We start from the raw sequence: 14,458 nt of genomic DNA on the forward strand, positions 1-14,458 counted from the left end.
TGTTTTGTGCTGCTATCATGTTGTGCTGCTACAATGTTTTGCTGCTGCCATGCTATGTTGTCTTAGAGTGCCTTGCAAAAGTTTTTTTCTATTTTGTTGCATTACAACCTGTAATTTAAATGGACTTTTATTTGGATTTGATGTAATGGACATACACAAAATAGTCCAAATTGGTGAAGTGAAAAAAAAAAAATTACTTACTTTTTTTTTCTTCTAAAAACGGAAAAGTGGTGGGTGAATATGTATTCACCCCCTTTGCTATGAAGCCCCTAAATAAGATCTAGTGCAACCAATTACTTTCAGAAGTCACATAATGACTTAAATAAAGTCCACCTATGTGCAATCTAAGTCACATGATCTGTCACATATTCCCAGAATATATACACCTGTTCTGAAAGGCCCCAGAGTCTACAACACCACTAAGCAAGGGGCACCACCAAGCAAGTGGCACCATAAATACCAAGCAGCTCTCCAAACAGGTCAGGGACAGAGTTGTGGTGAAGTACAGATCAGGGTTGGGCTATAAAAAAATATCAGAAACTTTGAACATCCCACGGAGCCCCATTAAATCCGTTATTAAAAAATGGAAAGAATATGGCACCACAACAAACCTGCCAAGTGAGGGCCCCCCACCAAAATAAAACACGTTTGGTGTTCGCCAAAAGGCATGTGGGAGACTCCCGAAACATATGGAAGAAGGTACTCTGGTTAGATGAGACTAAAATTGAATAGTTGTGCACGCTCAAGTTTTCCGTTTTTTTGTCTTATTTGTTGTCTGTTTCACAATGGAAAATATTTTGCATCTTCAAAGTGGTTGGCATGTGGTGTAAATCAAATGATTACAACCCCCCCCAAAATATATTTTAATTCCAGGTTGTAAAGCAACAAAATATGAAAAATGCAAAGGGGGTTGAATACTTTCGCAAGCCACTGTCGGTCTCTCTTTATGTAGTGTTGTGTGTTTTGTCCTATATTATTATTATATATATATATATTTTTTTTTTATCCCAGCTCCCGTCCTCGCAGGAGGCCTTTTGCCTTTTGGTAGGCCGTCATTGTAAATAATAATTTGTTCTTAACTGACTTGGCTAGTTAAATAAAAGTAAAACAAATCAAATGAAAATACCCATCCATTTCAGGTTCAGATTAATGAAGAACATCCTGAAGCAGCCGAGGGGCAAACGCTCCACGTATGTGCGGCGTCTGACGTCAAAAAGCGGGTTGCTGTTTCGTAAAAAAAATAATTTAAACTTTTTGGTCTTCATTTAAGGTTAGTGTTATGCATAAGGTTAGCCATGTGGTTAAGGTTTGGTTTAAAATCATATTTTAAGAAAATAAATTGTAAAAAATAATCGGGGTATATGACTTTGTGTCTGTGGTAACTCGTTGCCACGCCTCTTCGCCTCCTAATATAACCAACATAGAGGAAATGTTGTTTCTGTATGAGAGAGGATCTTCGGACTAAAATACTGTCCAGGTAAATTGCAAAAAAAAGAGAAGAGTTGTAAACGCTAATGCTAGCAGATTTGTTGTGTTTTCTTCACGCTAGAACTGCAGCCACTTCATCCGAAACGCGATTCAATATCAATATGCAGGAAGTTGAATAAAGTTGTCTGTCTAGCCTAGCACGATGCAACTTGGCAGATAACTGTTTGGTTGGTAAATTTAGTCGTTAGGCTGCTCCTTTTTTCTCTGCAAAAATTGTGAAATTGGTTTGCAAGTTTACAGTCGCTTGACGTTGAACACGTTTCTAGCCTTCCTGTTATAAGCCCTAGTTAGTTAAATAACTAAGTTGGTTTGCTAGCCAGCTAAAACTATAAGCTACTTCATGCACACGTTTGGTAGATAGTGGCACAGTGTGCATTTGCTTGTTTCTTTGCAGAATGTGAATGGTACCATAATACCAATTTAGTCTGTATGATAATATTAAACAAGTATTAACGTTCTTCAGCAACACGCAATTGAACTTATTGGAGGCTTGGCGTTAGCTAACAAGCCTAGACGGTCCATAATAGCAGTGTTATTAAACTGTGAATTTGTGTACACGCATCAAACTGTTGCTTGCTCCTTTTCACATCATAAACTACACAAGTTTTGATAGCTAAATCATTGCCAGGTCAATTGGTAAACATGCATCAGGGTACCCACTTTGGGTTTAGCTAGCTAATGTAGCTATGTCATGTGTCAATCAATAATGCTTTTGCCGCATCTACCATTTTGGTCTTCGAGTCCCACACTCATTTAGTGTCAGTAGTTGTACATGCAGTGTCATCATAACTAACTTCCTTGCACAAGAATGGTTTGGTAATCCTTTTGTTTTAATAGATCATCCCAGTATGCGTTATTAAAACAACCGTTTTTGTCAACAGGTGGCGAGATCTTCCACTGAGGCACTTGACAAATCAGAGGGGTGTAAAAATACCCACTTTATTCGGACCTCAATATGGGGGTATTAATATCCCGGTTTAGGGTATGTATTGCATAACTTGTTCATTTTAGTGGTCCTGTATGGTTGTTGGTAGAGCATGGTGGGTTTTATTCCTGGGGCCACCCATACCTAAACTGTATGCACCAGTGTTTCCCCTAGAAAAACATTTATGCAGCATTAGCAAAGTTAGGGTGTGGACAATGGCATGGTTTTTAAATGGAACAAAATATAAATGAGCTGTTTCATGAGCTGAAATAAAAGATGCCCAAAAATTTGCAAATGCACAAATAGCTTATTTCTAAATTTTCTGAGAATTTGGCAATATGTCCAACCGGCCTCACAACCGCAGACCATCTGTATGGCGTTTGTGTGGTTGAGCAATTTGCTGATGTAATTGTTGTGAACAGTGCCCCATGGTGGAGGTATGGGCAAGCATAAGCTATGGACAACGAACAACTGCATTTTAAGGATGGCAATTTGAATGCACCGAGATACCGTGACGAGATCCTGAGGCTCATTGTGGTGCCATTCATTTGCCGCCATCACATTGTGTTTTAGCATGATAATGCACTGCCCCATGTCGCAAGGACCTGAACACAATTCCTGGATGATGAAAATGACCCAGTTCTTCCATGGCCTGCATACTCACCAGACATGGCACCCATTGAGCATGTTTGTGATGCTGTGGATCAATGCATTTGACAGCGTGTTCCAGTTCCCGCCAATATCCAGCAACTTCGCAAAGCTATTGAAGAACAACATTCCACAGGCCACAATCAACGGCCTGCTCAACTCTATGTGAAGGAGATGTCGCTCTGCATAAGGCAAATGGTGGTCACACCAGATGCTGACTGGTTTTCTGCAATCTGTGATCAACAGATGGGTTTCTGTACTCCCAGTCATGTGAATTCCATAGAATAGTGTCTCATTTATTTCAATTGACTTATTTCCTTATGAACTATGACTTTGAAATGGTTCCATGTTGTATTTAATTATTTATACACACACACACACACATTCGCAAAGTATTCAGACCCCTTTCCGGGGAAGTACAAAACTAAAACGTTTTTTTTTTTTTTTTTTTTCATCGATACACTACCCCGTAATGACAAAGCGAAAACAGGTTTTTAGAAATGTTTGCAAAAAACAGATACCTTATTTACATAAGTATTCAGACCCTTTTACTATGATACTCGAAATTGAGTTAAGGTGCATCCTGTTTCCATTGATGCTACAACTATATTGGAGTCCACCTGTGGTAGATTAATTGATTGGACATGATTCGGAAATGGCACACCTGTCTAAGGTCCCACAGTTGACAGTGCATGTCAGAGCAAAAACCAAGCCATGAGGTTGACTGAATTGTCCGTAGAGCCCCGAAACAGGATTGTATCTAGGGAAAGGTAACAAAAAAATGTCTGCAGAGTTGAAGGTCCCCAAGAACAATGGCCTCCATCATTCTTAAACGGAAGAAATTTGGAACCACCAAGACTTCCTAGAGCTGGCCACCTGGCCAAACTGAGCAATCAGGGAGGTGACTAAGAATCTTATGGTCACTCTGACAGAGCTCCAGAGTTCCTCTGTGGAGATGGTTGTCCTTCTGGAAGGTACTCCCATCTCTGCAGCACTCCACCAATCAGGCTTTTATGGTAGTGCCCAGACGGCCACTCAGTAAAAGGCACATGCCAGCCTGTTTGGAGTTTGCAAAAATGCACCTAAAGGACTGTCAGACTGAGAAAAGATTCTCTGGTCTGATGAAACCTAGATATAACTCTTTGGCCTGAATGCCAAGTATTACGTCTGGAGGAAACCTGGCACCATCCCTACGGTGAAGCATGGTAGTGGCTGTATCATGCTGTGGGGATGTTTTTCAAAGATGAACGGAGCAAAGTACAGAGATCTTTGATGAAAACCTGCTCCAGAGCGCTCAGGACCTCAGACTGGGGCGAAGGTTCACCTTCCAATAGGAAAACAACCCCATGCACACAGCCAAGACAATGCAGGAGTGGCTTCAGGACAAGTCTCCGAATGCCCTTGAGTGGCCCAGCCAGAGCCCAGAACCTGATCAAACATCTCTGGAGCAACGCTCCCCATCCAACCTGACAGCTTGAGAGGATCTGCAGAGAAGAATGGTAGAAACTCCCACAAATACAGGTGTGTCAAGCTTGTATCGTCATAGCCAATAAGACTCCAGGCTGTAATTGCTGCCAAAGGTGTTTTTTTTTTCTTTTTCCCACACCTTTTATTTAACCAGGTAAGCTAGTTCAGAACAAGTTCTCATTTACAATTGCCACCTGGACAAGATAAAGCAAAGCAGTGTGACAGAGTTACACATGCAATAAACAAGCGTACAGTCAGTAACACAATAGAAAAAGTCTATATACAGTGTGTGCAAATGGCATGAGTTGGTAAGGAAATAAATAGGCCATAGTAGCAAAGTAATTACAATTTAGCAGATTAACACAGGAGTGATAGATGATGATCAGATGATGGTGTGTAAGTAGTGATACTGTTGTGCAAAAGAGCAACAAAGTGAATAAAAACAATATGGGGAAGAGGTAGGTAGATTGGGTGGGCTAATTACAGATGGACTATGTACAGCTACAGTGATCGGTTAGCTGCTATCTGATGTTTAAAGTTAGTGAGGGAAATGTAAGGCTTCAGGGTTAATTTTTTATTTTTTTAAATTGCAATTTGTTCCAGTCACTGGCAGCAGAGAACTGGAAGGAAAGGTGGCCAAAAGAGGTGTTGGCTTTGGGGATGACCAGTGAGATATACCCGCTGGAGCACGTGCTATGGGTGGGTGTTATCGTGAACCGCGAGCTGAGAAGGCGGAGCTTTACCTAGCATAGACTTATAGATGACCTGGAGCCAGTGGGCCTGGCAACAAATATGTAGCTAGAGCCAGCTGACTAGAGCATACAGGTCACAGTGGTGGGTGGTATAAGGGGCTTTGGTAACCAAACGGATGGCACTGTGATAGACTGCATCCAGTTTGCTGAGTAGAGTATTGTAAGCTATTTTGTAGATGACATCGCCGTAGTCGAGGATCGGTAGGATAGTCAGTTTTACTAGGGTAAGTTTGGCAGCGTGAGTGAAGGAGGCTTTGTTGTGAAATAGGAAGCCAATTCTAGATTTGATTTTTGATTGGAGATGTTTGATGTGAGTCTGGAAGGAGAGTTTACATTCTAGCCAGACACCTTGGTATTTGTAGTTGTCCACGTGTTCTAGGTCATCTGTGATTTGGGTGAAGGAGAAGCTGGGGAGGCTCGGGCAAGTAGCTGCAAGGGGTGCAGAGCTGTTGGTTGGGGTAGCCCGGAGGAAAGCAAGGCCAGCTGTAGAGATGCTTATTGAAATGTTCAATTAACATGGTCACCACTGATAAATCCATGACATCTAGCCTCAGTGCAGTGGGCAGCTGGGAGGAGGTGCTCTTGTTCTCCATGGACTTCAGTGTCCCAGAACTTTTTGGAGTTAGAGCTACAAGATGCATATTTCTGTTTGAAAAAGCTAGCCTTTGCTTTCCTGACTGACTGTATTGGTTCCAGTTGCATATCACGGGGAACAGTTGCATATCACGGGGACTATTCGATGCTATTGCAGTCCGCCACAGGATATTTTTGTGCTGGTCAAGGGCAGTCAGTTCTGGAGTGTACCAAGGGCTATATCTGTTCTTAGTTCTACATTTTTTTTGTAAGGGGCATGCTTATTTAAGATGGTGAGGAAATTACTTTTTAAAGAACGATCAGGCATCCTCGACTGACGGGATGAGGTCAATATCCTTCCAGGATCCCTGGGCCAGGTCGTTTAGAAAGGCCTGCCCGCAGAAGTGTTTTAGGGAGCGTTTGACAGTGATGCGGGGTGGTCGTTTGACCGCGGATGCAGGCAATGAGGCGGTAACCGCTGAGATCCTGATTGAAAACAGCAGAGGTATATTTGGAGGGCAAGTTGGTCAGGATAATATCGGAGGGTGCCCATGTTTACAGATTTAGCGTTGTACCTGGTGGTTTCCTTGATCATTTGTGAGATTGAGGGCATCTAGCTTAGATTGTAGTAGGACTGCTGGGGTGTGAAGCATATCCCAGTTTAAGTCACCTAACAGAACAAACTCTGAAGATGGATGGGGGGCAATCAATTCATATATGTTGTCCAGGGCTCAGCTGGGAGCTGATGGGGTCTATAACAGGCGGCAACAGTGAGACTTATTTCTGGAGAGAATAATTTTTAAAATTAGAAGCTCGACCTGTTTGGGCATAGACCTGGAAAGTATGACAGAACTTTGCAAGCAATCTCTGCGGTCGATTGCAACTGCTTCAACAAAGTACTGAGTAAAGGGTCTGAACACTTAAAAAAAAAAATGTTTTTATACATTTGCAAAAATGTCTTACTCTTTTTGCTTTGTCATTATGGTGTATTGTGTGTTGATTGGGGGGGGGGGGGGTTTACTACCTGGCCTACACACAATACCGTATAATGTCAAATTGGAATTGTTTTGAGATTTGTATTAATTCAATTAAAAGCTGAAATGTCTCACTCACAGCTGTAATCCCTACCAAAGGTGATTCTTCTTGTATTGACTATTGACTATATTTCATTTTCAATAAATTAGCAAAACATTTCTAAACGTGTTTACACTGTCATTATGGGGTTGTGTGTGTGGGAGGTGGGGGGGGGGGATATATTTAATCCGTTTTGGATTCAGGCTGTAACACAACAAAATGTGGGATAAGTCGAGGGGTGTGAATAATTTTTGAAAGCTGTGTGTGTGTATATTTGTCATGGGTGGCAGACGTTTGCAGCAACCCTCTAAATTCCAGAGAATAGTCCTGTGCTCTGCTAGTCCTAGTCCTATTGATAGTACCCAGCTTACTGAACTCAAAGCAAGTCTTCCGTCTCTGATACTTTTAACTTGTTCTCTTGACAGACAAAGCCCTCCACTGTAGAGGTTTTGGAAGGAATTGATAAGGTATGTTATTTTTTTTGGGGGGGGGGGTGGTGTGTCAAGATGGTATTGATCAGGACTATTTTTTTTGGGGGGGGGATGTCGCTCTAGAGATTGACCTTGTTACACTATACAGCCCATCTCGAGCTTGAGGTCACTCTAGGCGATGTCCAGCAGAGTGACGGACGCGTGTTTCCTAGCACCAGCGGAAGATGGGTCACTACACTGTCCACCAACTGATATTTTTGGGGTGTGGCTAATCGCACGAAGAACCAAAGGGTGTTTTCTAATCCCTCTTAATAGAAAAAGGATAGATAAGTTGGTAATGCACCCGGACATTGAGTAAATAGGCTTTTGTCAAGATTACCAGAGGGAGGCATGGAGAAGTCATATGATGTGTCTGGGATTGAACACGGCTGTTGAATTGATGTGTGGTCTTTGCTGGTTGTTTATTCATTATACACAAGGAACAGTACTATTACATATCTATAGTGTTAACTTAGTTACATTATTAGTAAGAAAATTGTGGAATATGAAACTTATTTTGTCATTATAGAGAGGAAGTTTTTAGTCATGGAAAATGTTTTATTTACAGGATATACAGACTGGTGAGGAATGTAGAGAACTGTATCAAAGACAGTTGAAGCAATGGCTATGGAGACTACTGCTGTACTCATCTCTTCTCTACCTGATGGCCAGCATAATTGTGTATCTCTGGTACCTCCCTGAACAGATGATTGGGAAGGTCATATTGGCCCTTCCGTATGTGATATTTCCACTATTGTAAGTATATCTATATAGAGAGAGAGAGATCGCTATGTCTATTTGCATTTTGTTGCTTACCTGTCTGTTCTAATTGTTCATTCCGCAGTGTATGGCTCCTTCGAAAGGGGCTGATTGCTCTTTTTAACAGAAGAACGGAAAAAAACAGTATGTGCTTTAGCCTGCCTTTAGTCTGCATCATGACATGCTGCTTTCATTTGGTGTAATCAGTAAAATGTTTTTTTTTTTGTTTTTTTTTTAGATGAAAAATTGGACGATCTCAAATCACAAAAACGAAAAATTGTAAGTTAACTTTTTCTGTGGATGTCTTTTTGATTGGGTGAACATCGACTGGACTGATATTAGAATCTGTCATAGCCGTTAGAATCCGGAATAGCTGCCCCCTCATACCTGGATAAGGGTGAACATAATGTGGATCCCCTAATCATTCATGAAGGGGTCAAATGAAAGAGCTGAGATGTCAGCACTTTATATACTATCCTTGTACTTCTTTACACCCCGTAACTAATTTGTAAGTGGATTTAATCTGCCATTTTGAGACATTTACCACCTCGAGATTAACACTTTTACAAGGTGCCGTACCGACGATATAGGAGTCTTCATGCCCTGTTCTGCTGTTATCGAGCTTTTACAGCACTTTGCTTAGATAATTGCTACTCCTAATAAATCATCTAAACATCTATGCAGACAGCTGTTAATTGGCCTAAAGACTTCACTTGGTAAAGCACTCTGCTAACGTCTCTTAAACTAATAGCGTTTAGTGCTAGAAGGAAATAAATCTTGAGTAATTGCTTGTCATGTCTACTAACGTTCAATAATTATGGCTGATGGATTTTCACACTCCATTATCGAAGTAGTGCATGTAATTATTATTCTCATTATGTCTGAACAATAAGCTATTTGGTATTTCCCTTTTTAAATGAAGTTTCTACAAAAACAACTCATTGAATGATGTGTAGACCTACTACAACCGCTTTTATTCTGAAAACCTTTTAATATCTCATTGATGGTTAGAATGTGGGTCTGGCTGTCAGTTGACTTTTTGTCGGTAGCTGGTCTTTATAGTGTTTCATTAGACCAGATAAGAAACATCTAGTTGAGAATATCAGTCTTGACTTCAAACACCAACCATAGGAGTTCACAATTCTGTTTCTGTGCAGTTTTATTGAGTAGTTGTATCATATTGATGTGGTGTTGGAAGACTTTTCCCACGTATTGTAAAGATCTGATCGTCTGTACAGATACAAGAAAGTATATGCGGTCGTAGGACCCCCCCCCCTGTTAAAGCAGTTAATTATTCCAGTCACTTAATGAATTGCTTGTTCACTTGCTCTTTTTTAATTTGATTAATTACAATGTGAAAGATACGACATTGGTTATCATTGTCTCATTACGGTCATTGTATTTTAACAGAATTAATTGTGTGGAATGGTAACGTGTCATATCAACATCATTAGTCAATTAACAGATCGATCAAACATACGCTATTAGAACAGAAACCTGCATACTCAACAGGGTTTTCTGGAAGACCAACACGATGGCACTTGACTGATGAAATGACTCGTACTGAATCAACCTCACTTTCAATGTGTCCTTTTCAATTCCTTAACATTTAAAAATATGAACTGCTCTTGTCCAACAGCTGTTAGAGGTGATGGAAACTGAAACCTATAAAACTGCAAAAATGATTCTGGAGAGATTTGATCCTGACTCAAAAGCGAAGGTGAGAATTTTTTTATTTGAACTTATATTTAACTAGGCAAGTCAGTTAGAACAAATTCTTATTTTCAATGAAGGCCTAGGAACAGTGGGTTAACTGCCTTGTTCAGGGGCAGAACGACAGATTTTTACCTTGTCAGCTCGGGGATGTGATCTTGCAACCTTTCGGTTACTATTCACTAGGCTACCCTGCCGCCCCAATTACATCTGCCTATGAGCCCACTAATTCTGTGAATTAACCTTGAAAGTACATCTTGTTTTCAATTTGAAGGTGCCAGAATCCCTTCCAAATGAAATGCCTATGACTCCAAAACCTCACCAGGGTAATGTATTCCAAAACCTCACCAGGGTAATGTAGTTGCCTAGGCATCTTTAAAAAAAAAAAAAAAATGTATTTAAGGCCTTTCATGTGCTTGCATGGCTTACCGTTGGTGAACATCCCTGCATGGTGTCCTCCTCTAGAACTCCGTCAGCGTCATGTCACTCCTCGTCCCCCGGTGGCGGTGACTCCTGCCGCAGCCCGTCCTCCTCGTCCCCCGGTGGCGGTGACTCCTGCCGCAGCCAGTCTTCTTCTGGCCCCAGGGGCCACCCATGCAGGGCCACCCCTCCACTCTGCTCCTGGAGGACCCCCAGAGAGGATCCTGTCTGAGGCTGCTCAGCAGAGCTTGACGAAGAGGCCCATGACCCCTGGCACCCTTGTTCCAGGAGTGGGTGAGTGGCTGCACACGGGGACCATATCATAATGTGCTCGACTTAAGGTGATTAAAAAAGGTATACTACTTTTTTTACAACCATCCTTTTCTCCTAGTCCTTCAGGGATGGGACTTTTCTATACATTTAATTTACAACCATCCTTTTCTCCTAGTCCTTCAGGGATGGGACTTTTCTATACATTTTAATTTTACTAAATATTTTTTACAGGAATGATATTTTGTTTTACAGGTGGTAGTTCTGGCCAATTTGAGTGTAGTATTTGAATCCATTATGGTAGGGGGTGCCTTAAAACAAACTCAAGGTCAAGTTTGCTCCAGAGAAGATACCCAGGCAACTACATTATGTCAATAGTCTGGCCTAAGTCGATCGATGTGAATTTTGAAAATAGAAGTTCGTGAATTTGGTGGATTTTTTTTTTTTTTTTTTTTTTTTTTTTTTTTTTTCTTCCCACCAAGATTTCTCACCATACAACCTTTGACCAAGACTGTTAAAAATATGACGCTTATACTGTCAGTGAGTAGTGTATGTTTACTCTTATGTCAATAGTCTGGCCTTGGACACATCCATAAGAATTGCAAATGGTTAGACATTCTCCCAGCGAAAGCAACATGGTGTAATTACCATGTGAGGTATACAACAACCAGGATAACTTGAACCATGATTAATCAGGGAAGGCCTGCATCTGTTCTTTGGCATTGGTACTGGAAACTTAATAAATGCCTTTCTAATGCCAGGAAACATTTGTCATGGGCATACCTTGCAAATGTTTCATATAGCTTGATACTATCATGCGCTTTTGTAAAAAAAATACATTTTGATAGTCACTACAGTTTCCATATGTTGGTATATGAATAAGCAGTAGGAAACTATTGGTTAGTGTATATTAATTACCGCTCAGTAACACAGCAGGGATTCTTGTATACGTGCTGTGCTGTGCAAGTGAGATCCATTTCCAAGTCATTATTAAAATGTGTCAAACATGTTATAGTGGACCTCTGCAGCAAACTGTAGATTTGGGTCTTGCTGTTTTTTATGAAGCTTCTGGGCCTCCGTGTGATCAGTTTTCGAGACCTGTATGTGCAGCTAATGTTCATGTGTTTTTTGCACCCCCCCCCCAGGCCCTCCCCTGGCCAGACCTGTCCTCCCCAGGGATCGCGGCGCCATGGACAGGGTTATTGAGTACCTTGTCGGCGATGGCCCTCAGAATAGGTAGAGCAGCTTCTTGGCGGTGTTGTCTTGTCACCTAAAGATGTGTGATTTGGACAGATGTCAGCGTCTATCGTTTTTAACACTGGCAATGTATTGCTGTTATGATCATTTTTCAATCCTCAGCAAAAAAATAATCTTCTGATTTCATTGCATGTATGCAACATCTATTTTTCTCCCTCCAGATATGCCCTCATATGTCAGCAGTGTCTCACCCATAACGGCATGGCATTAAAAGAGGAATTTGAATATATTGGTAAGATTTTGAGAAACATATCTGTCACTCTCCATCAAACACTATGCCCTTAATTTGCCCTCTAGCATTTGGCAGCACTGTGTATCCTCAGGCTCTTAAAAGCCTCTGCCACTACTGGCTTCTGAAAGCATCTAGATTGAATATACAAATAAGGGCAACCCATTGATCTGATGCATTTATGATGCAATTATTTTTTGGGGGAATATCATTGGTTTTTATCTTCACATTAATCTGTTTTACATGGAAATAAATGCCAATCATACAGTTGACAGTGCACTTCGACCATAGTGGGTTTTGTCTCGTTTCAGCCTTTAGATGTGCATATTGTTGTTTCCTGAACCCTGCGAGAAAGGCCAGACCCCAAGCCCCCCGACTCCCTGAGATCAGTGCCGAGACGAAGATCCTCACCGACGCAACACCACCTGAAGCCGATGAGAGCCCCGTTGCTGCAGGTATGTCTCTGCTAACCCAAGTTGTTTTTGTTTTTGTCAACAAGCAGTGGAAGAATCACATTGTCCTAATTGCTTGCTTGCTTACTTGAATGCCTGTTAAACATGATGATATATTGATCCTGTCAATGTTCAGTTGAGGAGAAATGGCCTTCTCCCCCAGCTGTAGAGGAGATCCAGGAGTTGACAGTTACTCCAACAGAGAGTGCCCCTGAAACAAAAGGGTCAGAAACCCCAGGCTGTCTGCGAGCCACCACAGAGAAGTCCGATGGAGAACTAGATATGTCCGATATGGAGGTTCAATAGAATGTTGTTTCAACATCATTTTAGGCTGGAGCTATATTCTTTTTTTAGTTATTTTTCTTAGTTTTTAAAAGATAACTTAATAACATCAATGCTGTGAGTAAGAATCGTAGAATGACAGGCTAAGGTTTTGGTATGAACTTAAATAAATACCTTTTTTTTCCCTGTCTGTTATAGTGATAGCATATAAACTGAATCCTGATGGTAGGGGATAATGGACAGGCAATACTCTTGGGATTTGACGCGATGTCAATACTTTCATTCACTGTTCCAGCACTTCCATCCATGAAGCAAAGAGTAGGTCTGCTAGCTAAGCGTTTGCCGTTGATGCACAGCTGTAGAATGTTTATATATATTATTTCTTTTCCTTTTTAGTGTTTTAAATATTAAGCGGCTAAGCAATTTGCCACATGACTATATTGTCTGTTTTGTGTGACGATGTCTGTCCATGTTGTCTACAGACAGGTAAACATGCTAATGCATGCTAGTACTACTTAATAATAATAATAATAATAATAATGCAGAGGCCAAATGTAGCTAAGCAGTTGGTTTGTAGAATGACGTTTTCTTCCGTTTGTTTTGCGCGAGTTATTTGCTGCATTGTCACTGTATTTTTGTTAGTTTTTTTTTGTTTGTTGAGAATGTCTGGCCATGTTTACAGAAATGCAAAAAAATATCCTGTCCGGTGTTCTATGAAATCTGTATATTTATAGGTGATGATATTTCTAGATACTACAGTATTGGGATACAGTGCCCTTTTGATCAGTATTGAATAGGTTTTTGGATACTTCAAGCACCATGTGGCTAACCACATGTTTACACAGTAATGGTACTATCAGGAGTGCTTAGTTACATATGTATTGCTTAATAGGAGAAAGATGTTCTGCTCTACTCTGCATCCGAGTGCATTTATACTTTGAAATAAATAAAGTCAATTTCAGTAAGCTGCATGTGTTTGCTTAGCATTATGAATTTTCCAGTTTCACAATGTGACTGAGTTGTGTTTTGACGTTCTCCTCAGCAGCTATACCAACTAGAGGTCGACCGATTTTATGATTTTTAACGCCGATTTATTGGAGAACAAAAAAAAAGCTGATACCGATTAATCAGTTTTATAAATCTATTTGTAATAATGACAATTACACCAATACTGAATGAACAATTAACACCTATTTTAACTTTATATAATCAATTTAGTCTCAAATAATGAAACATGTTCAAATAATGCCAAAACAGTGTTGGAGGAGAAAGTGAAAGTGCAATATGTGCCATGTAAAAAAAGCTCATGTTTTAAGTTTCTTGCTCAGAACATGAACATATGAAAGCTGGTGGTTTATTATTCCCAGTTCTTCAGTATTCCCAGTTAAGAAGTTTTAGGTTGTAGTTATTATAGGAATGATGACTTTCTCTCTATACCATTTGTATTTCATATACCTTTTGACTATTGGATGTTCTTATAGGCACTATAGTATTGCTAGCCTAATCTCAGGAGTTAGGCTTGAAGTCATAAACAGCGCAATGCTTGAAGCACAGCTGGCAAACGCAGGAAAGTGCTGTTTGAATGAATGCTTATGAGCCTGCTCGATCAAATCAGACTTAATTATAATAAACACACAGAAATACGCGCCTTAGGTCATTAACATGGTCAAATCCGGAAA

At 40.6% G+C, this 14,458-nt stretch overlaps 1 protein-coding gene across 2 annotated transcripts; it reads left to right on the forward strand.

The window, feature by feature from the left end:
- The first annotated feature begins 1,324 nt into the window (after nt 1–1,324).
- LOC110501931 (endoplasmic reticulum junction formation protein lunapark-A) lies at nt 1,325–13,748 on the forward strand. Of its 2 annotated transcripts, none has more exons than XM_036959408.1 (13): nt 1,325–1,477; nt 2,370–2,470; nt 7,353–7,394; nt 7,966–8,153; nt 8,242–8,300; nt 8,395–8,435; nt 9,796–9,876; nt 10,144–10,195; nt 10,335–10,583; nt 11,705–11,795; nt 11,978–12,048; nt 12,357–12,500; nt 12,634–13,748. In XM_036959408.1, exons 2-13 carry the CDS (start codon nt 2,444–2,446, stop codon nt 12,801–12,803), a joined length of 1,215 nt encoding a protein of 404 aa, XP_036815303.1. In that variant the 5' UTR covers nt 1,325–1,477; nt 2,370–2,443; the 3' UTR covers nt 12,804–13,748. The 2 variants fall into 2 exon arrangements, with proteins under 2 accessions (XP_036815303.1, XP_036815304.1); XM_036959409.1 differs by having other exon boundaries at nt 12,661–13,748.
- The last annotated feature ends 710 nt before the right edge of the window (nt 13,749–14,458 follow it).

Source organism: Oncorhynchus mykiss, chromosome 22 (assembly GCF_013265735.2).
Source record: "Oncorhynchus mykiss isolate Arlee chromosome 22, USDA_OmykA_1.1, whole genome shotgun sequence".
Taxonomy (NCBI): domain Eukaryota; kingdom Metazoa; phylum Chordata; class Actinopteri; order Salmoniformes; family Salmonidae; genus Oncorhynchus; species Oncorhynchus mykiss.